We start from the raw sequence: 26,818 nt of genomic DNA on the forward strand, positions 1-26,818 counted from the left end.
AGGGAGAAGTGAAGAAAAGAGAGAAGTGAAAAAAGGACTCTGCAACTTAGAAAGCTGCTACACAAAATGATGTGTGGCTCTGGCTGGAATGGAGAAGTACTGGATGATGTTGTGTGTTTCCCTAGTATTTGATAAATAGAATACTATGCCTGCAGGGGATGGGGGGGAGTGAGCGGGGTTGGGCACAAGACAACATACTTTTGATAACAGAGAGCTTAATAAAAAAATAGCTTTAATTTCTAAATTTAATTAATACTTTAAATCTAAACTCTCTCTCCCCCCGTCTCTCTCTATTGTGCAGTCACAAAACAGAAATGTTAACTCACCTGTTCATACCAGCATTTTATGGAGACAGTATAAGAAATTTAAGAACAATTTTAATTGGGAGACTTCTGCAAAATATAAATATTTCTGAGCACATTGAATACTGAATTAAGATTTAAGCCTCAATAGAAAAATACATTACCAACTATTGGATTTTAAGCTGCTCACCGTGGAATGCCTTGTGGTTTATTTGGAAATACAAATCTGAGGGAAGAAACCATTGTATGCTATGAACAAATTATTCAGCAGCTGGGTCAAAATATTGAATGGCTTTATTTTAGCTAGGGATGCCATGGCTTAGTGCTACATTTGCCAGTTCTGACAATTGGAAGGTTGGCAGTTTGAGGCCCAAGTGTTGCATGATAGGGTGACCTTGTGTCACTAGTCCCAGCTTCTACCAACCTAGCAGTTTGAAAGCATGCAAATGCCAGTACATAGATATGGTAGGTACCACTTCGGTGGGAAGGTAACAGCATTTGGTGCAGTCATGCTGGCCTCATTACCACCAAAGCAGTCCTTGGACAACACTGACTCTTCGGCTTAGGAACGGAGATGAGCACCACCCCCTACAATCAGTTTTGACTAGACATTCATGTTAAAGGACTGCCTTTACCTATTTTAAAACCTTTTTATCTTAGCTGCTCTTTGGGCTTGTTCTGTGGCTCCCTCTCTGGGCAGATTAGTGTTTCAGTATTGCAAATTAATGTGGTAAGGGTACTAGGATTCTTGCTCAAACGTACCATAATCATTTTTGGTTTAACAGAAGGGGAAAGAAGAACTAATGTTTGCTGAGCTTTTCTGCCCATCCACTTGGCTGTTGTTGCTATTGTTGGAGCTTTGCAAAGTTTTGTATGCTACCAGCATATTCCACTAAGAGTAAATTGGTCAAATCTCATGACCCTAATGAATGCTATCTGGTATTGATTTAGAGGCTGGTTGTTGAACTGCCACTTACATATAGCTAAAGAAATTCTTGAGAGCTGTTTTTACCACTATATTTTGCTTTTGTCCTTTTATGACTGATTTATAATTATAATAAAGTTGATTGGTTGTTGTTATATTTATTTACAAGCTGCATTTTCCCCAAAATTGAGATGCAAGACATCAATGATTTGTACCCCAATAGGCTAATCGTGGAAAGGAATGTGCACAAACCCAAGATAGGCTGCATTCCCACTATGATTTACTTCAACTTGCAGATCAGGTTAAATGTCTGTCATCCCTGCTTGTCACTGGTTTTGATCTGATTCTGTTCCCTTAGAGTCCCATGAAAGTGGAGTAAATGCAGAAAACCCACTTTTATTTGACAGTACTTTTCAAGAGGTTCTTTTGAGAAGAACCGAATCACAAACATGCTCAACAAGTGGGAATGACCTTCAGATCAGAATCGCATCTCACTGGAAGTGAGAGACTATGGCAGAGCAGTTGGCAGGGGGTGTCACCCATCCAGCCTTGGCTGCTTGAAATCTGCCATTTTTTAAAGCACTGCCCTTTGTCTGCGGTGGCTTTTTAACTTCCTGTCTTTACACTGATCAATTCCTTCTGAATCTGGCCATGATACTTCTCCACTGTAAGATGTTAAATGTATTTTTGCTTGTCTTTTGGAGGGGAATCTGTTTTGTGTGTGTGTGTGTGTGTGTGTTTAATAATTTTTAGACTTGGAAATGCGATTTCTCATTATCCCATAGAAGCACCAAAGTGAGCAAGGGCTTTCTTATCATCACCATATGGCTATGAGACTAAAAAGTGAAGAGAAAGAAAGTTGGTGCGGGGGAGCACCACAAAGTATCCTCATGTAGCCTAAATTACGGTTGGCTGTGTTGCTGACATTGTGCCTGGCCATGTCACCAATGATGCAACAATGTGATCAGTTTGATTGGCATTTTTTTTAAAAAGGCCAAGGGGGGGATGTTGTGGCGCAAATACAAGTGGGGATGACAGTGGGTCCAGCCCCCCCCCCAGATCCACAAGATCCTGTTTCATAGTGGGAACAACACCATGGTGGAATCGAATCAACGATCGGGATCGGAACCTCATTGCGAACCAGTTTAAATGGTAAGTGGGAATGAGCCCTTAGAATGTTAGTAACTTAGGCTACAGTTTTTGTACAATTTAAGTATCATTGAGATCAGTCTGACAAATTCCTTAGGTTGCTCCATCAAAGGCATTATTTGGCGTGTATTTAACTTTTTCCTTTGGAACAGACGTGTGTGTGTGTGTGTGTGTGTGTGTGTGTGTGTGTGTGTGAAAAGAATAAAAATAGAAAAAGGATAAGAAAACATGAAAGAATTACAAGGAAGATAATGTAATCTAGACCCTCTACAGAGTTCCGTGAATGAGGCGGTGCAGTTTCATGATTTAAAAATCCCCATATGGAAACACCCGTAATAAACAGACATAGGGGTGCATTGTCAAGGAGAGAGAAGGGCATCTTCTAATGTAGCAACAAAAATAATTTCTTTTAAAACAAACAGTATACAAATCATATACCAAATGCATATTGGGCATTATGTCTACAAAAGCTACTTGTTGCATTTCTGAAGCAGGCAGATTAGAAGCAGAATGGTTTGGCTCAAAATCTACCCATGCTTGTCACCTCTGTTGATCTCACACAACAGATAGACACAGGTAGGTAAACAGCACAGAAGAGTACAGATCTATGACTGCAAGCCAAACAGAGGGTAAGTAGGATGAAATAGAATAGCAAAGGATAGCAATTGGGCCACAGAAAAACTTGTGGATAAACAAAGAAGGAAAAGTGGTTGGAAGAGTCAGCGAGATTAATTTAGGAAACAGTAGATCAGATTGCAGTCAAGAAATCAGAAGATGGGGACTGGGAAGGGCAGCTATTAAAGAACTACACAAGTTCATACAAAACAAAGATATAAGACTGAACACCAAAGAGAGGATTGTGCAAACCATCATATTCCTCATCCCCCATGAAAGATGTGAGAGTTCGACAGCGAAGAAAGCTGACAAGAAAATCAACTCATTTGAAATGTGGTGCTGGAGAAGAGTGCAAAGGATACTGTGGATGGACAGGAAGACAAACAAATGGATCCTGGAACAGATCAAACCTGAGCATTCCCTGGAAGCCAAGATGACTAAACCGAGGCTGTCGTACTTCACCCCCATCATGAGAATACATGACTCACTGGAAAAGAAAAGAATGCTGGGAAAAGCTTGGATCCGTCATTGACCAGAATGGAGACTGTAGTCAAGATATCAGAAGGTTAGGACTGGGAAGGGCAGCTATGAAAGAAATAGACAAATTCATAAAAAGCAAAAATTTACCACTGAGGGTCGTCCAAACAATCATATTCCCCAATTGAGATTTAAAGCAAAGAAAACCTGGAAATGCCCAAAGTTTATCACACAGTCTCACAGTTAACGTGAAATAAAGGAAAGCAGAGAAAACCAGCAGCTTTTTACTTTCAGAATAACCCAAAAGTAAAAAAGAAAGCTGCTGGTTTTCTCTGCTTTGCATTTGAATTAACTCTGCATTATTTCACTTGGGGAGTCCCCTACTGCTTTATCACACTAGGGGCAAACATGGTTTAAATGAGAGTTAAACTAGAGAAAACCAGGAAATGCCTGATGTTTATCACACATTAGTGTGATAAACTAACCGAATATGCAAGCTTGGTTTAAATTCAAATGTACAGTGGTACCTCGGGTTACGAAATTAATTCGTTCCGCTGCCGCTTTCGTAACCCAAAAAGCCTTCGCAAGCCGAAAACCCATAGGCGCTAATGGGGAAAAGCCGCGATTTCGTGTGAAATAGCGCCGAAAAGCACCAAAATTTTCTTCGTAACCCGAAATAACCTTCGTAACCCGGAACAGTTATTTCCTATGGGATTTTTTCGTATCCCGGAAATTTCGTAACGTGGGTATTTCGTATCCCGGGGTACCACTGTACTTTAAATTGTGTTTAACTCCTGGTTTCCTGTGGGAGCTCTCCTAGTGTGATAAACTCCCAGGACAGGAGGTGGGTGTGTAAGGCAAGTCCTGGAAAAGATGGCTTCCTGGCAAAATGGAGGACCTTCAAGAAGAAAAAAAGTAGGGATCTGACCCAAGGAAAGCTCAAAACACTCCTAGAAATGTAAATGCATGCTTCTTAGTCATGCTCAGAATGGAGGACATTGCAGAATACCTCCTGGACAGAAAGTGGAGGCGTAGGGTGAGTCCTGGAAAAGGAGGACAAGGTCACCCTGCCAGATGTTCTAACTGCAAAGGAGGACCAGGCACTGCCAAAAATGTAGGGCACCCGAGAAAAAATTGAGGGCGTTCTAAAATCAAAAGCTCGAAATAGAAAGATAAATGCATGCTTCTTAAAACTCATGTTCAGAGGACATGGTGGGATTCCTCCTCCTCCTGGACAGAAGGTGGGGATGTAGGGCAGGTCCTGGAAAAGGAGGACATGATGTCTGATGATCACCCTGGTCAGGAAGGACTGAAAGTCACATAGACAGCACACAACTACCTCCCCCCCCCTCCAAAAAAAGCAGCCGCCAAGCAGGGCGCCAAGCCCTTTGCAAGCCCAGGCAGAGGAGTCCTTGGCTGCTCCTTCCTTCTTTCCTTCCTTCCCGCCAAAATTTGAGGCGGGGTAAAGACAAAAACCCCCAAACCAGGGCCCTAGGCTCTCTCTCTCTCTCTCTCTCTGCAGTCCATCCCTAACTAAGTTCCAGGGCTGAGGCGCCTCCCAGGGAGCTAGGAAGGGGAGAAGAAGGAGGGAAAGGCGGCCAGAGGGACAGGCAGAAGGACAGGGGCTGGACCCTCCCTCCCCCCGGACCTCCCCCAGAAATGTTCACCCGAGCGGTCAGCAGGCTCAGCAGGAAGCGGCCCCCCTCAGGTAAGGGCCCCCCGGTCTCTCCTCCTGTCCTCCATCCCTGGCCAGGACACAGGGGCTCCCCCAAAGCCCTCCATGCTGCTGGAAGGTCCTCCATTTTGTGGTGTCTTCAGGGTGAGCAGAGTCCCAGGAGGACCTCCTGTCCTCCATTTCTATTCAGGACGGAGTCCCCAAAGCCCTCCCTTTGGAGCAGGACTTTGACGCTTCCAAAGCAGCCAGGTTTGCCAGCTTTTCTCTGCCCAGCTCCCTCACTTTTCTGGAAGGTGCTCCGTGTTGGTGGTGTCTTCAGGGCGAGCAGAAGTCCTGCTCCTTTCTCAGGACTGCCCCCTGGTTCTGTCCAGAAGGGAATCCCCAAAGGGCCTCCCTTTGGAGCATGGCTGGGAACCAAGACTTTACATTTCTATAGGAGTGTTTTGCACTTTTCTTTGTTCAGCTCCTCCCTTTTAGTCTGGAAACGTCCTCCATTTCGCAGTGCCTGGTCCTCCTTGACAGTTATGAGGACATCTGCTCATCCAGGGCTGGACTTCAGGGAGAAGCTGCTTCGTCCTCGAAGGCAACAAGACTTGGATTATGACTCTGGAGACCAGGGTTCGAGTCCTGACTTGGCCACGGAAACCCACTGGATGGCCTTGAGCAAGTCACACTCTCTCAGCCTCACAGACGAGTTGAAGAAACTGTGTGTGTGTGTGTGTGTGGTTATTTGCATGGTTAACTAAGTTATAGTTAGCAGCTTTGATTGCTGCTGCTTCTCCTTCACAGACAGTTCAGGGGGAGCCAGACATGTCTTCCTTTCCTAGGATGTGTCCTACATTTCCTGCCTTCTGTCCAGGAGGGATTCCAAAACGTCCTCCATTTGGACTCAGAAGCATTACTTTTGATTGATAGTAGCCTTTTTAGCTTTTATTTGGTCTTGCCCTCCATTTTTCTTGGATGCCCTACCTTTTGGGGTGGCTTGTCCTCCTTGGCAGTGAGGACATCTGATCATCCTGAGTCAGTCCAAGTTGCCCTCTCTGCCTTCTTTGATCAAGTGATGTTCCTTTTCTGGATTGATCAAAGAAGGCAGAGAGGACAACTTCTCCTTTGCTCCATTGAAGCTACAAAAGAAGCCAGAGGAAGTGTCTAGTGGAAAGAGGAAGGTGGCTTGCTTGCTTTGGGACTGTCTGACTCAGGCCATTGCCAGCTCACTCTCCTCCAAAAGAAAGAAAGAGAGGTGGTTTCTCTTGTGGTGTGCCTTCAAGTCATTTCCGACTTATGGAGACTTTATCATGGGATTTTCTTGGCAAGTTTCTTCAGAAGAGGGTTTGCCGTGGCTGGCCACAGAGATATAAATACAAAGAGAGATTTGTTGTTAGTAGCCCCTTTGAGACTAGCACTTTGTCTCAAATGGGCTACAAAATGTCTCTACATACTGATTCTGCAGACTAACATGGCTATATCTTTGAATTTGTTGTTGTGTGACTTCAAGTCGTTTTCCAATTTAGGGCGACCCAAAGGCAAATCTGTTGTGAGGTTTTCTTAGCAAGTATCTTCAGAAGGGATGCCATTGCCATCCTCGGAGGCCGAGGAGTTTATCATACAGGGGAAAATTGGAACTTTAAATGGGGATTATCCTGTGAAAATTGCACAATTGCTATTAAGACGTGATTGAGATTTTCACACAAAGAAGTTATTATCCCAGACATAACCAGGGAAGAACCAGGCAATAAACAGCAGCAAATCATTCACGGGATTTTCCCAGAAATGATTTTTTGCTGTTTATTGCCTGGTTATTCCAGGGATAATGACACTTTAATCTCTTTTCATTATGATGTCGTGTGAAAACCTTTATCGCTCTTGTGCGATGTGACTGGGATATTCCTGGGATAATGGCAGTTCAATGGTGATGTATGAAAATCTTAATCGTGAATGCACAATTTTCCCATGATAATCCCCGTTTAAACTTCCAGTCTTCCCTGTGTGATAAACTCCTGAGAGAGTGTGACTTGCTCAAGCTCACCCAGTGGGTTTCCATGACCCAGTTGGGATTCCAATCCTGTTCTTCAGATTCATAGGTCAGCACTCAAACCACTATGCCATGCCGGCTCCAGCGATATAAAGAGATTTGTTGTTGTTTTGTGCCTGCAAGTTGTTTGGGACTTACGGTGACCCTAAGGCAAATCTGTCATGAGGTTTCCTTGACAAGGTTCTTCAGAGGGGGTTTGTCATTGCCATCCTCTGAGGCTGAGAGAGTGTGACTTGCCAAGGTCAACCAGTGGGTTTCATGGCTCCGGATTCAAAACCTAATCTCCAGAGTCATAGTCCAATATTCAAGCCACTGTACCACATAGGCTGTCCCGTAAAGCGATACACTGTACTTGCTCAATATTTTGGAGCGATGAAGAACAGGGGCATTCGCTCCCCTCTCTTTTTATTTAATTATTTTGGTTCTTTTTTATAAATTTCATCTATGGAGTGAGAGCGTTAAAATGCATCTGGAACTCTAAAATGGGGGTTTCAACGTTTGCTTCCAGATGTGTTTATCAACCCGCCCACTCTTTTTCTTCTTCGCCTGTGAGTCAGACTTGCCGAGCTTTTCCTTCTGCTGTTAGTTTTATGACAAGAAAGAGCATCAAAAGAAGCCTTGTAACAAATGCCAGGGAGAAAGGCTGCTGCCAGTTTGCAATTAACTAATTTGTTTCTCCCAATAGAAAGTGCAGGTCATAAATTTAATAAATAATAATAGAATAGGCCCAAAACCAGCAGGAGCTCATGCAGAGCCATCCCAAGCTCAGATTGACTTCCGCTTGAATCCGCGGGCTCAGAGTATGTGAAAAATCAACTGTGCAGTAAGGAAATATTTAGGTATGAAGAAATTGCTGGGAGGATTATGAAACCATAGTCTACTTGTAAAAATAAATATCCACATGCTGATTCAGTAGCAGCTTTGGGCACTGTGCCGGCATCCATCTGGAAAAACATGTCTTCCCCAAAAGCAAAAAACTTAGCTACATATTTAGGATCACCTGCCTACTTGAAAACCTACTTACATAGCATTTTACAGCTTCTGAAATTTGAGCTGTGATTTTATAGTACTTTGTATTCAGTACAATACTTTGTGTTGTGACAAAACCTAAATGACATGCTGTGAATAGGTGACTTTTTAGTATTTTAGAATTAGTATTTACAGTTTTTTTGTTTTCAAGTATTTTTGCTGACTGCTGTATTGTAAAAGTATGAGGTAAAAGCAAATTGAAATACGTTATTTGAATGTCCTATACCTAGAGCAGATTCTTTCTATTAAAATACAGTTGGCCATTTGTATCCACAGATTCTTTATCCATGGAGTCAACCATCCATGGCTTGAAAATAGTTTTTTAAAAATTCCCAAAAGCAAGCCTTGATTTTGCCATTTTATATAAGGAACACCATTTCACTGCATCATTATATATAATAGGAGCTGAGTATCCACAGGTTTTGGTATCCACAAGGTGTCCTGGAACAAAACTCCAGTGGATACCAAGGGCACACTGTAGCTTTTAGTCAAGAGTCAGATTGAATTTTTCAAAGACTGAGAAACGTTCATATTTTTACCTGAATGCAATGAGGAAGAAGGTGGCAAACAATTTACGTTATTTGGATCTTCATTTGTTTTGAATGCTTCCAAAAATCATACCCTGCACTAGGTAAATTATTCCTTAATCTGGATGCCAATTGCTAAGAGGGATTTAATGATCTCTTATTCTTTTATACATTATAGAATGAAATGTTTCTGTTCCACAATTCAAATTTCAGAATTCTTTTCTGCATTGCTTGTCATCAGTGTCTTTGAAGATTATTATGCTTAGGGCAGAAAGAATATGATTTGGCGTTAAAGATCCAGGTTGTCTTTTCTTTTTTTCTATTATTGCAGAAAATGATATAAGCTTAGAAAAGATGAAACAGTATGTATATGACCAGATAGGTCACAGAGTTCACTGTTATCTTGTCAACAGGCAGGAATTTATATGTTGCTTTTGGAATCTTTTCGCCTGTTTGAAAAATCTTTCCTTGATGAGGATTTCCATTGATGTATTGCTTACATGAACCATGAGATCCACCGATATGCTGTTCTTATAATTCAAAAGGTATTAAACTCACTAAAAATACTACAGGTCTCAATGGTTTTATCTGAAACTCTCAGAAAAATAGGACTCTATTCTTTCCTATGCTTGTTTTCTAACTGTTCTGCTGAAGCTTTTTCATATGTATGAAGGGTCTTATCTTCCTTCTAATCCTCTACAACAACAGATCTTTTCTTCAAATTTTTCATAATTCTTTTTGCTGTTTTCTGAATATTTACCCGTTTGCTAACATGTTATCTGAAATCTGATGTTCAAATTAAGCATGCCATTGCTAATGAATACTTTTATTTCATACAAAATGCACTTGGTATTTCATTTGTGTGACAAATTCAATAGGTCAAACAATTTAAACTCAGGTCCAAAACACAATGCAGAAATAATCCCTTTTGAGACCCCTTTAATTCAGTGCTAGGGAATTCTGGGAATTGTACTGTAGGTTCAATCCTAGGGGGGTTTGGGTACAGTAGTTTTGTGAGACATTTAGCCTTCTCTGTCAGAAAGCTCTGGAATGAAAATAAACTACAATTCCCAGGATTCCCTAGCACTGAGCCACAGCAGTTAAAGCAGTCTCAAACTGGATTATTTCTGCAGTGTGTTTTGGACCTAAGAGTCTGGGACTGATATGTGTAAGGGAGGGGTATCACTGTAATTCACTGCTGCATTTGTGAGAGAACTATGTGGTTTAAACCTCATGTTATTGTTTTCAAACATTGCGTGTGTTGCTGCTGAATGATAGCAGATGTGCTGCATGAGCAAATATCTTTTTAAGTTCTCTTCCTTAGAGTTAAAAATAATTAGCAGTAGTTTAAAAGGGATGTTTGGTGTTGTAATTTGAGCAAACATACACATTCAGAAGTATAAGCTGTTGGGGCCCAAGAGTCCTTTCAGGACCAACAGCTATCACAAGAAAGCACATGTTTGAAACTTCTCCAGTGACATTTGGCTACATGGAAAGTAAGGAGACTACTTCTTTAGCTGTACAGTTATGAAAGATTTTCATCAGAGATTATGTTGGTGCTGTCTTATCAGCTTTTTACAGAATACAGATATGACTGTGAATGAAGAATGAAAATATTAATGTGCAGTTTAAAAATTAAAATAATAATGTGCCATCTAACAGGAGTTAAAAACAGATAATTTTTTAACATTTCAGCAGACATGCTGTTTAGACAGAGGAGGCAAAGAGATAAAGCTATTTATGATCATTGGGTTGATCCAAGCAAAATTAGCTACGTATAGTTCACATTGAAATCAATGGGACTTAAATTCAGTTTGGCCTGGATCCAGCCCAGTAGTGTTAGGTGGTTGTACATCTGTTGCTTTTTAATTGATATTTGGTCAGGGAAATAAGTAAGTTATGAGAGAAGGTAATCTAATGGTGTTTCCAGACAAGTCTTTTATTATGCAGTTGCATTGCTTCATACATAATATTGTGCAAGTGTGTGTCAGATGACATATTACACATATAACCCATGTTTTCCCACTGCTTCTTTTTTGTATTATTTTCTTACCATGGCAAATCCATTGGCGGGAGGAAAGACAGAATTGCAGTGCAATGCTTTTTTAAAAAATTAATCCCTCCTTTATTGTTGTTAGGAAGACTAGATATGCATTTAATATTCTAACATCTGCTAATATCCTCTTAGGATTTGACATGCTCCAGTATTGTTGAGTTTTAAGCATGCATTAGAAATAAACCTATAGGCGTAAATCTTCCATACTTAATCAAATTTCCCATCTTTTAATGAGAATGTAAACCATATACTGTATTTTACTCTTGTGCACTACATTTATTCTATATTTTTGTACACTGCTTTAAAATCATCAGATATAAGTAGTCTATAAACGTTAGTAAGTAAACAGTAGTGCTTGAAGAGCTCTGCCTGGAAGCCCCTGGTTGCTGGTAGAACCTAACAAATTCCTTTTTCTGTGAATCCTAAACATTTTGCCTGAATCTAATATTCATGGGATTTGCTTCCAAGAATGTGTACTTAATATCATACTCTCACTATACACACCTGTGGGCCTTCCTTCAGACTAGAGATTTATATGATTGGATTGTCAGTGTTTTAAAACTGGCAAGGCAGAGATGGGAACATGCCAATTGCACAGGCTCTTAGTCAGTCCTGTCTAAACTCTTAGGGGCTTACTTTTTACACCGTAATTTTAGCAAATTTAATGGATAATGTGCATTCTGCTTCTGATAGCATTTTGTAGTCAATAAGAAAAAAAGGTGTATGTTTCAGAATGTAATTACTTGTCAGCATCCCTCCCCATGCATTCTGAACAATTAAGTTTTCTTTTAACCCTTTAGGTATCAAATGCAGAGGCCATGTGTAGAGGGAGGAGTCGTAACAGAGGTCTGATGTGCTACTAGTCCTGGGTCCACTCATATAGATACACATGAGAAAGCATAGTGGGTGTTTCTGTTGAATGGAAAGTATGTGTGGATCTGTCATATGCGTATTTTGCTCTCTACGTGAGTTCTCATGCAACATGAGCAGGCTAAGGGGAGGAGGAGTGGATTGGTGCGTGAGAGTCATGTGCAGGTGTCTCATTGTTGATACTAGACTGTTGCCATAATATTTATGTAGTTGGAAACACCATGATCCTCATCAGGGTAAAGCTAATCCTAACGCAGAATCATTGGAAGCAATTACATGAGTTTGTTATGAATAACTTAAGTCCCATCGAAACTACAGCTGGACTGAGATCTATTACTGCTGAATGCAGATGTAGCAACCCAAGTACTGCACTCCTGTGTGCAGTGTGCACTTATCTGAGAATAAGTCACATTAAATAGAACCTATTTTGGTAAACATGTACATGACATAGATATTTTTTTAAAAATGTATTTGAAAACATCTTAAGAATTACAGTAGATATGTGAATTGCTGGTGCCATTAATAAACCACAACATAGTTTCAACATAAACTATCTTGTGGTTTCTTATGCGCACCAAAAGTCCAAGATCCAAGTCTTAAGATGTTTCAAACACACCAAACAGTCGTGTAATCAGGGAATGTTCTACTGCAACACACTGACAGAAAAATTTCGGCTATCTTGTATTTACACAAGAAGAAATGCATCTTTACATTCAGCATTTCAGTTGGATAAAGGCCCAACTATAAATGTGACATCTGCCATTCTAGCAGAATCAAGCAAACACAAATCCAGTGTTGCTTCTGTGTCAGTTTTTCCTACTAAACAGCTTCCAAAAAAGAATAAACAGCTTCCTGAGATACATCAACTAAAACAAGTACTTCCACAAGAAGATCAAAAGCTAAATCTTGGTGAAACTATGAACCACTTCCCTGTTATTGGGATTCAATAAGTCTTCAATAGCCAAACAAGGGGAATTATCAAGCCTCAAGGAAATTCTTTGATCCACTATCTAGCTTTAAAATTTAAATGAGAGAGGGTGTTGCGAAAAGGAACAAAAAAGAGAAGATGGATGAATTAGGCATGATACTAAATATGTTCATAACTACTTCTGCTGTGTTTTTAAATACTGTATATGCTAAGAATGGGAGAGGAAAGACTTTCATCACAGTTTCAGCGGGTGGGTGGGAGGTGTGAAAGCTTTCATCGCTAGCCATGATTCTAATAAAATCCCACCCAAACCCCATGGCATTTAGTCTTAGAAAAAGCTTTTTCTCTAAATCTTAGCATTTTCTCCAAAGCCATTTACAACTGGGGTAAGAATTTCAGGACTCCGGTTCAGAGGGATAATATATTGCCAATATCAAATTTTAAAAACATCCAAATATGTTTGTCAGTGACCTATTTAATATCGTGTCTGCTTTGATTCTAAGCAATAATAGGCCAACTCCTATATATCTTTGTAATCCTATTTTATGAGACCCGTTTTGTATTTTTCCTCCTAGATTAGAGCTAATGCATCAGACCCAGAGTTTAAGACCACTTAATTCAGGCTATGAGAGAGATCCTGTAACTTAAAATTTCAAAACTTAAAGTTTAAACTTTAATGCTTAAATCTCAAGGCATAAGGCGCTGTCTCTGTTTTCAAGTCACAATGTTGCACAATGGCACAAGCTGTACTTTATGGTTTGTATTTCCCCTCAAGTATATTTTATTTGGTTTATAAAATATTAATTCATGTTTTCCAGTGGTATTAACAATATATCCAGCATATGCAGAAGATAACTAACGAATAGCAATCTCAGTAGTCGCATCCTTTCCGTTAAAAAAGATTCAGCCTCAAATGACACACTGTTTTGTGACTCTTTTGTGATATCTTAAGATACTGTTTCTCTCACCTGTACAATATTTGTAGTAATACAGCAACACAATACATGGTGTAACAGACAGAATGATATAGATTCAGAAAAAGCACCACTGTCAAGAATGAGAATATGTTATGACTGGTTTGGACAGAGTTAAAGTAAATGCTTTAGAATTTGCATCATGGAACTTGAAGATTTTATGGAAACCTCATGATATTCTGGAAGGTGGTGATTTCAATTTGTTTGCTCCTATGTTTTTCTTCCTAAATGCAAGGTTGATGATATGAAGGATCAGCAGCATATTTTTGTAGTCATCCAGAACCCAACCCTGTTCCTAGGTGTCCCATTTATGGCTGTGGCTAGAATGATTTTGCATTGGTTAGCTGGCATTGACTACTGTACATTGATTTCAATGTTTTCTGGAGAAGGCAGACCTGGTGTCTATCACACATGTTTTGTTCACACCTAGATTAGGTTACAGCAGCATGCTGTACATACCATTGTCTCTGTTCTCGACTGGTTTCGATCTTATTTGTCGGCCCAGATCTTTTGCGTGGTTGCAGGAGGTCAGACTTCATCTCCTGTTCCCTTATCTGTTGGAGTTCCCCAGGGCTCTGTTCTGGGTCCCCTTCTGTTTTCTATCTACACACTGTCCTTAGGAAAACTCATTAGCTCTTTGGTTTTTCCTACCATCTGTATGCCGATGACACCCAGTTGTATCTTTCCACCCCTGACCTTTCTCCACCACCCAACGACAGCAAGTTTCATCATGTCTCACAGCTGTCTCGCAGTGGATGCGCCACTCGGCGTTTGAAGCTCAACATGTCCAAGACGGGCTTCTTGTCTTTCCTCCTAAGCCCACCCTTCAACACTCCTTTTCTGTCTCTGTGGACAACCTTCTATTCAACCCAGTCCAGCAAGCCCGCAGTCTTGGTTTTATCTTTGACTCTTCTCTGTCGTGTATCCCTCAGATCCAGACACACAGCCAGGCTTGTAGATTCTTTTTGTACAATATTGCCAAAATCCAACCATATCTCTCCGCCTCTACTGCTAAATCCTGGTCCCTGCCCTAGTGATCTCACGACTTGATTACTGTAATGTCGTCCTGGCTGGGCTTCCTCTTTCTCACCTCCCTTTAATTTCTGTCCAGCATTCAGCTGCACGCATTATCACATCCACCCACCGCTCTGACCACTCTCTCCTGTGTGGTATCCCTTCACTGGCTCCCACTCCCTTTCTGCATTCAGTATAAGCTCCTACTGTCAACGTTTAAAGCCCTCCATGGGCTGGCCCCTCCTTACTTATCAGACCTTATTTCCCCTCACCTTCCCACGGGCCCTCCATTCTGGTAGTCAAGTTCTGCTGTCCCAGCCCAGGATTTCCTCTGCCCCATCTCGGATTCGCCCCCTTTCACTTGCTGCCCCTCACTCCTGGAACCTTCTTCCCCGCGAGCAAGAGCCATCACTTCCTTAACCAGCTTCAAAACGGAGCTGAAGACCATCCTGTTCGAGAAGTGTCCCAGGCATTGCTTATTGTCACTTGCTATTTGATGTTCTTTTGTTGTCTGTTTTATTGAATCATTCCTGTATTGCTATGTATTTATATGTATTATCCTACTAGAGAGGCCCTTCCCACCACCATTCCCTTCTGTGTCGTGTCTTTTTAGGTTGTAACTGAGGGCAGGGAACCGTCCAATTAAATAGATTGTATGTACAGCGCTGTGTAAATTTACAGCGCTTTATAAATAAAGGTTAATAATAATAATAATAGTGTTCAGAAACTGCATCTACTGAGAAATGCAGCTCTAGGATAATATAATGGACCAGTTATTTTGGGACACATTGTGTGTATGTGTCTTCAAGTTGCCTGTTTGATTTATGGTGATTGCCTGATTTATATAGGATTTTCTTAGGTGGTTTTGCCAGTTCCTTTCTTTGAAATATAGCCTACAGCACCTGATATTCATTGGCACTCTCCCATCCAAGTACTAACCAGGGATGATCCTTCTTGGCTTCCAAGATCAGGCAGGACTTTAGAGTATTAGATCTTGGACCCGATTATTCTTCCATCTACATTGACTCCCAGGCTCATTCCCACTACGAAAAAAAGCAAATTTCCAATCAAATTATATGACCGTTGTTCCCATTTGAAAACGGTTATGATGCTGGTGCGATTGATTGCAATCTCAATGAAGTGAGGCAAATGCAAACCCCCCACCCCCCCGCTTTTTTCTGACAGTAGTTTCAAAGTGGTTCTTTTGAAAATAATAGATTCCAAAGAGTGTTCAGCAAATGGGAATGACAGATCTGAATAGCATCATTCTGGACGGGAGGGATGAACTGCAGAGGGGTGTTTACCATTCCTCGCCAGTTTTTTGGAGATGTCACACATCCCCTCCCCCAGTGCTGCCTTTTTACTTGTTGGTGTGACCTATGGGTGCTTTTTTAAAAAAGTAATTGATGAATCGATTGAATGATTTCACAACTACTAGCAAAGGCAAGTAGTTGCTAAACTGTTCTATCAATTCTGCGATCGATTTTTTAAAAATAAAAATCACCTATTGATCACACCAATTTGCCTTGCCTTCCTCTCATCTTCCTCCTCCTTCTCTTCCTTTTTCTCAGGACCTTCACTCTTCCCTGCTTCCCTCTCTTCCTCTTTCTCCTCCTCATCAGGACTCTCACCTTTCCTTGCCTTCCTCTCCTCTTCCTCCTCCTCTTCCTTTTCTTCAGTGCCCGAGCCTTTCCTTGGCTCCCTCTCCTCCTCATCCTCATCTTCTTCCTCAGTGCCCCCACAATCCCTTGCCTTCCTCTTCTCTTAGTCTTCCTCACACAGCCCTAGTCCCTCCATGGAGTAGCCCAGCTCCCTAGGCAAGGGGTGTAGCAGTAGCCCAGAGTCAGGCCGGGCCAAGCAACACAGTGTTGGGGATCTTCGAGGCTCACTGCACCTTGGCCAGAGTTGTTGGGAGCCACCAGGGGCCATAACTGGCCACAAAGAATGGCTGCCGGCCCCACAATGGGGTGCTCCAGCAGGTCATCCCACAGCTGACTGTCACCTCCAAGGAGGAAGGAGAGGAGGGAGAGGTGAAGAAGAGTCCATCCGGGTTGCCGGAAGGCGGTGGGGGAGGAAACCCACCCAGTACCCCACGGAGGAAGGGAGGAAGGGATGGCAAGGGAAACCCACCTCTGCCCGTGGGTCCTTTGCCCTCAGGCTTGGTCCTCCTTCTCCAGGACATGCCCTCCATTTCAGCTTTTTGATCATTTCAGCCTTCTGTAGCATGTTCCTCCTCCTCCTCTGCCCCTCCCCCTGCACAGGCTTGTCAAAAGTCCGGGCTGCCGCTTACGTCATGGATGACTGACATGCATTTTGAAGTGGTGCAACTAGTGGGGATGACAACCATGCCAAAAAAGAAACAAAAAAATTGGGGTAAGAAAAAAAATGCTTTCATAGTGGGAATCAGGGATCTTTTGGAATCAATTTCCAACACAAAGCTAAGGCGAATCAGGAATCGATTTAAACTGCAAATGGGAATGAGCCCCAGTTTGTTTGCAGTAATACCATGCTCTATAATTCCCTTCTTTGTGATGTATATCTAATTCTTTCCTTGTTTTTGTTTGTTACATTTTGTAAAATCTATTTATTGTAAATAAATGAATATGTTTTTGTAAATAAATGATTAATGAGAGTATATTTTCTGTTCCCAATTTTGATGGACAGAGCTGACTTTCTTTGATTTATAGATTTTCATATATATATATTTTTTGGTTGTGTTGTTTTACTGTTCTTATTGTATTTTAAGGTGCTAGACATGTACTGTATAGGAGGCCCTTGGATCAAAAACTATCATCATTCCTTCTAATAAATGAACTATGTTGAGTAGCTAATGGGATTGTAGTCAAAACATGACCACTGAGGGCCAAACTACACATTAAAGGAGAGCCTGGAAATGTTACTTTTAAAATAACTCCTGGAATACTTCATCTCTAGGCTGCATCTGTGCTGTAGAAATAATGCAGTGTGATACTGCTTTAAATGCCATAGCTCAATGGGAATTGTAATTTGTTGTGATACCAGAGAAGGCTAAATATCTCACAAAACTACAAACCCCAGAATTCCATAGCACTGAGCCATGGCAGTTAAAGTGGTGTCAAACTGTATTAATTATGCAGTGCAGATGCAGTCCTAGTATGCTGCATTTTGAGTTCAAAAAACTAGTGTTCCAGGCTCTGTAATAAACAGACAGAGTGCAGTCTAATGTAACTATCTCTTTAAAAATGTAAATAAGGGAGGGATAGTTTAAATCTCGCATACTGGAATGTGTAAACTGTGCTTTGATTTTGAGCCATTGTCACTTACTGAAGAGTAAAAAATATTACAATAGGCTCTCCACATTTGCAGCTTTGATTATTTGTGGGTTTGATTAATATGTTCTCTCTAGTAATCTCTACGTCCTCCAGCACAAGTCTGTTGGAAGCTGATCACAGAGTTGTGCTGGTGGACTGAGCAATTCCTAGAGAAAACACTTCTCTAGGCATTTGTAGGTACTGGTTCTCCAGTATGATTCTGTGGTCAGCTTCTGACAGATGTTGACCATAGAGTTGTGCTGGAGGCCATAGAGATTCCTAGACACAAGTTCTCCAGTAAAAAAAAAATAGTGTCTTTTTATTTGTGTTTTTCCACTTTTCCAGGGGCCCTGTTCTCCTAACCCCAGCAAATGTGGAGGGCTCACTGTAGTTGTTAGTCTCAACTAGACTAGATCCATTGAATCAGCTGCTGAATGGTAAATCTATATTTATGCAATGGGTCTACTCCAGTTGGATTTATCCTCTAGGTGATATATTGTGTGTTTAATGTAGCATAGGAAGCAGGAAGAAAATATCACTACATTTGTGCAAAGCCAAAGATTTATAGAAAGTATTGTAGAAAGCACTAAAACAAACAATACAAAAGAACAAACCCCACACAATCCTTTAAAGAGACAAAAGCAAACAAGCCCATACATGCCAAATGAGAAGTGAACATGTTCCATGGCCAAAGATTGCTGAGTGTCCACTGGATGTGGGGATGGAATGGTGTATTGTGCAAAAGGTTCTGACAGAATCTGCAGCAGGAACATTCACATTGCAACAGTTTATTGCATACCTCACTTTTAAAAATGAAGTTTAATGCTACAAACTTGAGCACTATTTAGTACTGATTTTTGAGTGCATACTTATTTTATTTTACACAGTGTTCAGTCATTCACATTTGTAAAAAATTAATGTGCAGATTCTAACAGGCAAGAGAAGAGTAGCCAAAAAAGAGCATGACACATGCGTATTTGTTTTCCAGCCTGTGATCTGATATACACAGTTCTAATCTCTTAAATATTATCCCATTTCATCCTGCTTGATGCTACATTAGTTAGGACATATGGGGACATTATTTAAGTAATGTCACAAATGGCATAAAATTACAAGAAAAATGTTTTGAGTCCAGCAGCATTTTCAATTTCTGTAACTGTATTCAGTCAACTTAACCATTAAAGCAACTTCATGTTTAGGCTTCAAATATATTTTTATCCTTCTCAACTAAGTGGGCCACATTCACACCCCCCCATCTTGCTTACAAAATCTTAATTTTGAAAAGGATCCCTGAATCTCACCAAGAGTTGTGTCATAACCTAAGCAGTGTTAACATTTCCAGAAACAATTAGTATATAGCTTGTAGTACCTTTGCTTCATAGCAGAAATATACAAAAGTATAGCCCTCCCAAGGTTCCTGGACTGCAGCTTCCAGCATTTTCCTTAACTGGCTGTGCTGGCTGGGGTTCATGGGCGTTGCAGTCTAACAGCGACATCTGGAAGACCACACTTCTCTGCACTGTTAATTTTAAAAAGAACTGATTAAGAAGCCAGTGCCTGGTTTTGTTTTGTTCTGCTTTTTGGTTAATTACTAATTCTTGTACAGATTGTACATTAAAAAATGCAAAAATGAAAATATTTTTCTGTTTGCTTATGTGCAGCTGATCTCATGCTATTTAGCAGATCCCATTGCAACTGAAGAAGAAAATTTTATTGATCAGGAAAATATATGAAAAACTAAAATGGAACTAGAAAATCCTAGTAGCTAGGCTGTCTAATATTTGGTTCTCAGTGATAGGTTTAATTTTTCTTCTTCTCAGCTTCTAGAAATTGGATACTCATTTTAAAAAATGCACGGCATTTTTGCAGTCCTTAACAGAAATTATATCTTCATAAGTTGATGCTGTATCAGTATAACAGGCTGTAAGAATTGTTGACCCTCTCTCAATAACACTGCAGCCGTCTTTACCTTTCCTGATGCAACAGTCTGTTCTGGTCTGGTATCTCAGTAAACATCTGTCTTACAAGTAAAATAGGTTTGCCTAGATTTGCAGGAGGATCTCCAGATTTTATCCCCTCTACACAGCTCTGCTGACTCAGTTTCTTTAGGAGAAGAACTATGAGTCACAGCACAAGATTTGCCTTAAGAATGTCCCTTGTTTGATTTCTGGCCTCAGTTAACACAATCAGACAACCTCTGATAGGAAAGGTTTATGTTGGAAATGCTGCAGAGCACTTGTCAATCAGAACAAACAGTGCTAGGCTAAATGGAACAACAGTCTCGTCTTGTATAAGGCATTTTTTAATTTTCTTTATTCTGCAATGTTCTCATTAATACAGGTGGATTGAAAATCTCAGAGCGTGTTGACCATGGCAGGGGGAAAATTCAGCAGTTAGGGGTAGGACAGAGATGCATAGAACTTTTTAATTTTAATTAACTTTATATTTTTCAGAAATAAATGATAGTGACAGCAAGCCAGGCAGCAGCCAACAAAATCTGAATGGCACCAGAAGATGGGCTACATCCCTAGAAAATTTATTGGAAGACCATGAAGGTGTCAAGAGATTTAGGGTTGGTATTTTAACTCTTACAGTGCACTTAAGCTTAAATACTGTTTTAAACAAAATTCTGTAAATACAGTATTGTATTCCAAGGAGTACATGGTGTGTGAGGATCCCAACCAAAAGAATTGAGGAGATGCTTCTTTCTAGACTGGTTTATGTCTGATGAGAGATATTGAACTTATGTGAGAAGATATGTAGGGCTTTGATCATTCAGAACTTAAAACACACAACTATGCTGTTTTTTTTTTAATGCAAAAGATGCTGAAATCCACTTCCATAGAATATTTACTTCTACATTTTTAGTGTGCTTATTGGCACTGGCATGAAGATTTTCCTTACTCTTGAGCTGGTACAGTAAGATGCTAACCAGTATGGCCCTTGAACTATTACTAGAGCTCTGTATTCACGACAGATGGGTGGTGTGACAAATTGTAGCATTTCTTTAAAGTGTAGAAAGGGCACTTTTTGTTTTACAACTCCAAGAGTCACCCTGGAAGCTTGACCATACTAGCTAGGTCTGCTGAGAGTTGCAGTCCAACAACATCTGGTGGATCAAATGATTACCACTCTACTTTTAGACTTCCTGTGCTTTGCTTTATTATATGCCTATTGATATTGAAATCCAAGGCTGAATATGATTTACTTTTGCAGGATTCAGTTGCTTCTGCAAGTGGAACTGGGACTTAACTCACTCCTGTCTACAACCTTCCATGTTATTGAAACCCTGCTCCTAGCTCCCTGGAGTAGGTTTTTAGGACACATGAGAGGGGGTCTGCCACTGGAACAAGTGGAATCCAATAGATCCTAGTCAAAGTGTATCCTCAAATGTAGAATTCCAGTAGAATTCAATTACCTTGTGTTATTGGGAACCTAGGTATTAGCAGCTGATATTCTAAAAGGTTTTTTGAGCAAGAGAATGTGGTCGTTAAGAAGCTGAACTGTATTACATCTCAGTGTTATGTGTGGGTTTCATATCATTGTGAAAGTGTGTCTGTTCACTACTTTGAATGACATTTCAAAATTAAAGTAACAGTTCCTCTTGGTTTTATATATATTATTAAATACGGATATATCTTTTTAAATCTTTCCTTTTGGTTTAACTTTGGGGCTGTACAGACCAGCCTGAAAGGGCAGTCTGCAGCCACCCCTTTCTGCTCCCAAGGGACGTCGCAGCAGCCAAATGCACAGCGTCCCTCTGCTCCTAAAAGAACCCATAAAAACCAGGTTCTTTTAGGAGTGTGTACCCGACACCACATGTGCACCATTAGCGCACTGTGGCGCATCAGTGACACCAGCACAGCAACATATGGATGTTGCGCACCACTTGCATCATGGACATGCGCCCCATGTAGGTGGGGCCGCACAGCCATGGCAGTGCCCATACGTCCTAGGGTTCAGGGCATGTGGTTGCTGCACGCTCCCGAACCCTGGTATCGGTGGCACCACACCACTTTTGGCCTGTCTGTACCGGGCCTTAATTTACTAGAAAATACAGTCTTATTTAAATAAATAATTTTGGAGGAGTCATAGTTTTATGAATTAAAAAATTTGGCAAGGTGATATGGACTAGACATACAAATGTTTTCCAAATAATAATAAAAGCTGATCTTATAAGTTTCTATTTGAATCTGTTGCATTTTCTTGCAGTGTAGTTAAAGAAAAAAATGACGTTTTCTCACTACTTAAATTATTATAATCAGTTATCTTGAGTAAATATAATTGTCAAAATCATTTGAACAGTTCAGAATCTTCTCATTTTTCCTTCACTGTAGAAAACGAAAATTATAAACTCACAGCTGGTATATTGTTATATTATTTCATTATAGCCCAGACATACAGAACAAAATTAACTACTTCTGCTCCTTAAATTTATAAAATGTTTAGCAAAACTTTTTTATTATTGCTAAGAGCTTCCAATTAAGATGACACTAGGAGGTGGCTGGTGGATTTACAGTCATGGGACTGGCGAATGAACTCAGTATTTTGCCATGGCTCTTGCCACAGCTGCTCTAAATTGAACAGTCTCTCTGCCACTGCAGAGCTGCCATTTATTTCAGAGCAGATGTGGGAGGATGACAAAATCCAGAATGGATTCACATGAGACATTACACACTATGACTTTATAGTGCTATGTTTCCTCTTTTACTGTCATGGCAACATTCTATGGGATCCTCCTGGAGTTTGCAATTTAAGGAAGGCCTCTTCCCCAAACTACAAGTCCTAGAATTCTTTAGGACAGAAACATGGCAGCTAAAGCAGAGTCATAGTGCTATAACAGTGTAATGTGAAAGGGGCCCAATTTTTCTGTTCCTATTGATCCATTGTTTACTGCATCAACATGGCATTTCCATCATATATTCTATTGCCTTAAGTTGAAATTATAAATGTATTGCTATTTTTATATGGAAACTGATCAGTCGGGCCTGACTTTGTGTTGGATTTGATTGGTTGTCCCTAGCAGATCTCAGCTGGCTGGTTTGCTTCACCACAGTCCTGTCCCCCCCCCCCCCCCCTTTGAGTGAAGTGTCTTATAATCTCATCTACCTTAAAAAAAAAACTTCATCCTGCCTCTCTTCCTTCCACTTACTCTCCTACACATCTCACTAATAGCCTCACCATTCTCTGATTCAATTTTTACTTGCTATTAATGAGTTCTGGGATCAAGTATAGATGTCATTGACCTCAGAATGGCTGGATGTGAGTTAACTGTCTGGATAGGCATGTTGACAAAGACAACCTGTTGAGGCCAAAACACACTGGCCACCCTGGATGAGACTGCTAACATTTGACTAGGTTATGACACTTTTAAATACCCCTAACAGTTCTCTTTTTTCCCTTCAGGAGTTTTTAAAGAGAGAATTTAGTGAAGAAAATGTTTTGTTTTGGCTAGCATGTGAAGAATTTAAGAAGATACATGATAAGAAACAGGTAATTTTTTAAAATTCAGTCTGAAAAGATCTCACATTTCCTCATGTCCTCTAAATGTTTTGTACTACTGTATAACTCCCATCATCATCATCATCATCATCATCATCATCCAGCAAGATGTCCATTGTTGTGGTTGTGTGCCTTCAAGCTGACTATCATAGGGTTTTCTTGGCATGATTTATTATTCAGAGAAATTTTGCCATTGCCTTCATCTAAGGTTAAGAGAATGTGACTTTTCCAAGTTCACCCAAAGGTTTCTCTGGGTGAGGAGAGATTGGAACCCTGGTTTCTGAGTGTCTTAGTCCACCACTGAACCCACTATACCATGCTGGCTCAAGATATCCATAGTGGTTGGGAATTATGGAAGATGTAGTTCACATCTTGATACCAGGGTATGGAAGGCCGCTGGACTTCTTTCCCTGTTCTATTCTATATCCATACAATACAATAGCCTACCTAGTTATTTCAGACAAAGACCTCCTCAGAATTAACCTTTTATTTGTATTTAGGTTGTTGTTGTTGTTGTTGTTGTTGTTGTTGTTGTGTGCCTTCCACTTGTTTCTGACATGGTAAATCTAAGGGGAACCTATCATAGGGATTTCTGGGGCTGAGAGTGTGTGTCTTACCCAAGTGGGGTATGACAGTCAAGTGGGTAATAGAACCCTGCTCTCTAGAGTCATAGCCCAATACTCAAACTACTACACTACACTCTGTATTAGGGTAGCAAGAAAGTTTCTTGACAGAAGGATATTTTTTTTCCTATGGCTGAGCTAGGATTTGAACCCTGGTCTCCAGAATCATAGTGCTCAGACCACTACACCATACTGGCTCCTTAGTTCCCTGATAATATGTTATACATTTTCATGTTACATATTTTGTGACTTAGTCTGTGGATGAATTACATATAATTCTGGTTTTCCTGCTTAGTGCTTCTGGTGCATAGTACTAGCCTGAATTATAGAATAGTAATAGTAATGGTCCTATAATCTGTGGTGGCCTATATGTTTCTTGGGTTAGATTCCCACCTCAGTGTCCATGGGTGTATGAGGTATGTTGGTGCTCATTTCCTGGGATGAGACTTTAGAAGACATAAATAGGATTGCAAGATAAAAATCTAATAAAGGAACTAAAAGTTGCATTGTTAAACTTATTTGAGGGACAACATAAAAGAGCTGTCTCTATGCTGTTGGCTAGTAGGTGCAAGATTTGTAACAGAAAAGTTCTGGAAAAGTAAAGCAAATCTGAGCTAAGAAATATAGAATAAAAAATTATGGTACGTTGCTTTAGCCAGAAATTTTTAACTTATCTGATAAGCGTTGAATACAGAGCAATCAAAACCAGATGCCTTTTCTTGGTCCAATATGACATAGTTTTTATTTTTTTACACAAAATATGGTAAATGTGAGACGGTCACAACCTTTTTATTTCTACTTACAGAAATACAGTTAACTCAAAGATTCCTATACATCATTCCTATTAATTCTTGTTTGTTATCTCCAAAGTCTTCTTATGAACTGAATTTTAAAGAGTCTATTCTGTCTAGACAGCATCACACATAATCCTTATAAACAATGAAATAAGACTTAACAAGTACAAATTACATTATGTTATTGTTTATTGTTTTAAAAATATTTCAAAGGTTTTAAAAAGTGATTTAAAAAGTTATATCATTGCTTTGGAAACATTGCCTCAAGGAAAAACATCTGGATCCCCTGCTGTAAATGAGAAATAGCTGTGGATTTTTAACATCTTTTGCCTTATGAAGAAGAAAGTGGAGCTTTGAAAGCCTGCATGATGTATTTTACATATTTTGGTTGGCAAATAAGTGTATCATTTTTGTGAAGCGAGAATTTGTAACCCTACTAACTGGTTGTCTGGAAAAAATGATAAAGACTTTTCTTGCAATATAGTTATAAGAAATAGTTCCTACATTGTTTATATAAAAACTTCTGTACAGGTTCACATCTTGTGAACATGTACAAAGGACCTTGCCTAAGAAAACACAATGAAAGTAATGGGATCACACTAGGTTGACTGGTGACAGAGCAATTACCCTTTACTAATGATTACTTGGGACTACAACTGGTACTACAGTCACCCTACTTACATCTGTGTGTGAGACAGGAACTGGGAATAAACACGATAAGGGTGCTAAAAGAAATAGCTTGATGGAGTGTGAAAATAACATGGAAGCAAATCTGCTTGCTCAGGTTGAGAACATAGTGCTGTCTCTGGTGGCTATATACCAAAAGGAGATGTGAAAGTTAACCAAGCTGTAATTTGACTGTAATTATCCTGTCCCAGTGAGGATTCAGTCTCTGTCTTTTAATACATGATTCATTCTACAAAGAAGCATTTGACATGCACATTTTCCAAAAGTGATGCTAAAAATATGGTTAGCCATATCACAACTTACTCTTTTTCCTACTTGAACATATACTGTGAGAGCTTTACATGTGATTCCTCCAGACCCAGGGTCACACTGTGTGTGTGTGTGTATCCAGCTTTCTTCTATGCCAACATTCTCTGAAGAAGCCAGCCACAGATGCTGGCGAAACCTTGGAAATAAACTCTTCTAGAATATAGGCACATAGTCCGAAAAACCCACAAAAACTTTACATGTGATTGTTTCTACTTGCTTTTGTCACTATCAAGAAATTGTGCTGAAATTCAGAACAGCAGTATAACTATTCCCAGAGTTGGCTAAGTCTGTCATTCTTTTGCTGCTCATTTCTGAGGCTTTTTCACTGGTATCAATAAGTATAAAGAGGATTTAGTGAATGATGTCACTTGCCTTGCATCTTGTAGTTCATCAGGATCTCCTTTCAGTCTGATCTGTTTGTGCTATCAAAAAGTATCAGTTTTTTAAAATGAGTAATATAAAAGCAGTGGAAGAGTTGCTATATTTAGCATGAAATCCTCTGTAGCTGGCTGATTCTTTTTTCAGATGTGCTTACACTACTATCCTGTACATGTTTACTCAGAAGTAATGACTTTATCACACGGGGAAAAGTGACGGGAGCATAGCAGAATGTTTCTGTCACTATTGCATTAGTGTGCTAAGATTATCAGATGACATTGCGTGACATCACCATAATCCATCATTATCAGATGAATAAAGAGGAACTCTAGTGCCATTTTTCATTCATGGGACTTTCCGGTAAATGAAAAGTGGTGCTAGAGTTCCTCTTTATTCACCCAATAATTATAGGATTATGGCAGTATCACATGACATTGTCTGATAATCTTAGCACACTAGACGATAGTGATGTGGGAGCATCTCGTTATGCTCCTGTCACTTTTCCCCATGTGATAAAGTCCTAAATTCCATTGTATTCAGTGGTGCCAGAGATTTTATGTGTTTATGATTGTAGTCTATCTAACTCAAGGTTGGAGACCATGTGGCCCTTCAGATACTTGTTGCTGATGATACTTCAGATACTTGGTGTGCCTTCAAATCAT

General features: G+C 40.1%; 1 protein-coding gene across 3 annotated transcripts in view; it reads left to right on the forward strand.

Moving 5' to 3' along the window:
• Positions 1–4,885: 4,885 nt before the first annotated feature.
• Positions 4,886–26,818, forward strand: part of RGS10 (regulator of G protein signaling 10) — a 34,914-nt gene continuing 12,981 nt past the window's right edge. Inside the window, exons 1-4 of one of the 3 annotated variants that reach the window (XM_042458721.1) lie at positions 4,886–5,176; positions 16,835–16,946; positions 20,317–20,435; positions 23,270–23,356. In XM_042458721.1, the coding sequence (XP_042314655.1) occupies positions 16,871–16,946; positions 20,317–20,435; positions 23,270–23,356 (282 nt within the window). In that variant the 5' untranslated portion in view covers positions 4,886–5,176; positions 16,835–16,870. Of the gene's footprint in view, positions 5,177–5,375; positions 5,393–16,834; positions 16,947–20,316; positions 20,436–23,269; positions 23,357–26,818 lie in introns of those variants that run through there. The other 2 variants (XM_042458722.1, XM_042458723.1) reach the window with 2 other exon arrangements.

The sequence above is a fragment of the Sceloporus undulatus genome, chromosome 3 (assembly GCF_019175285.1).
Source record: "Sceloporus undulatus isolate JIND9_A2432 ecotype Alabama chromosome 3, SceUnd_v1.1, whole genome shotgun sequence".
Classification (NCBI taxonomy): Eukaryota; Metazoa; Chordata; class Lepidosauria; order Squamata; family Phrynosomatidae; genus Sceloporus; species Sceloporus undulatus.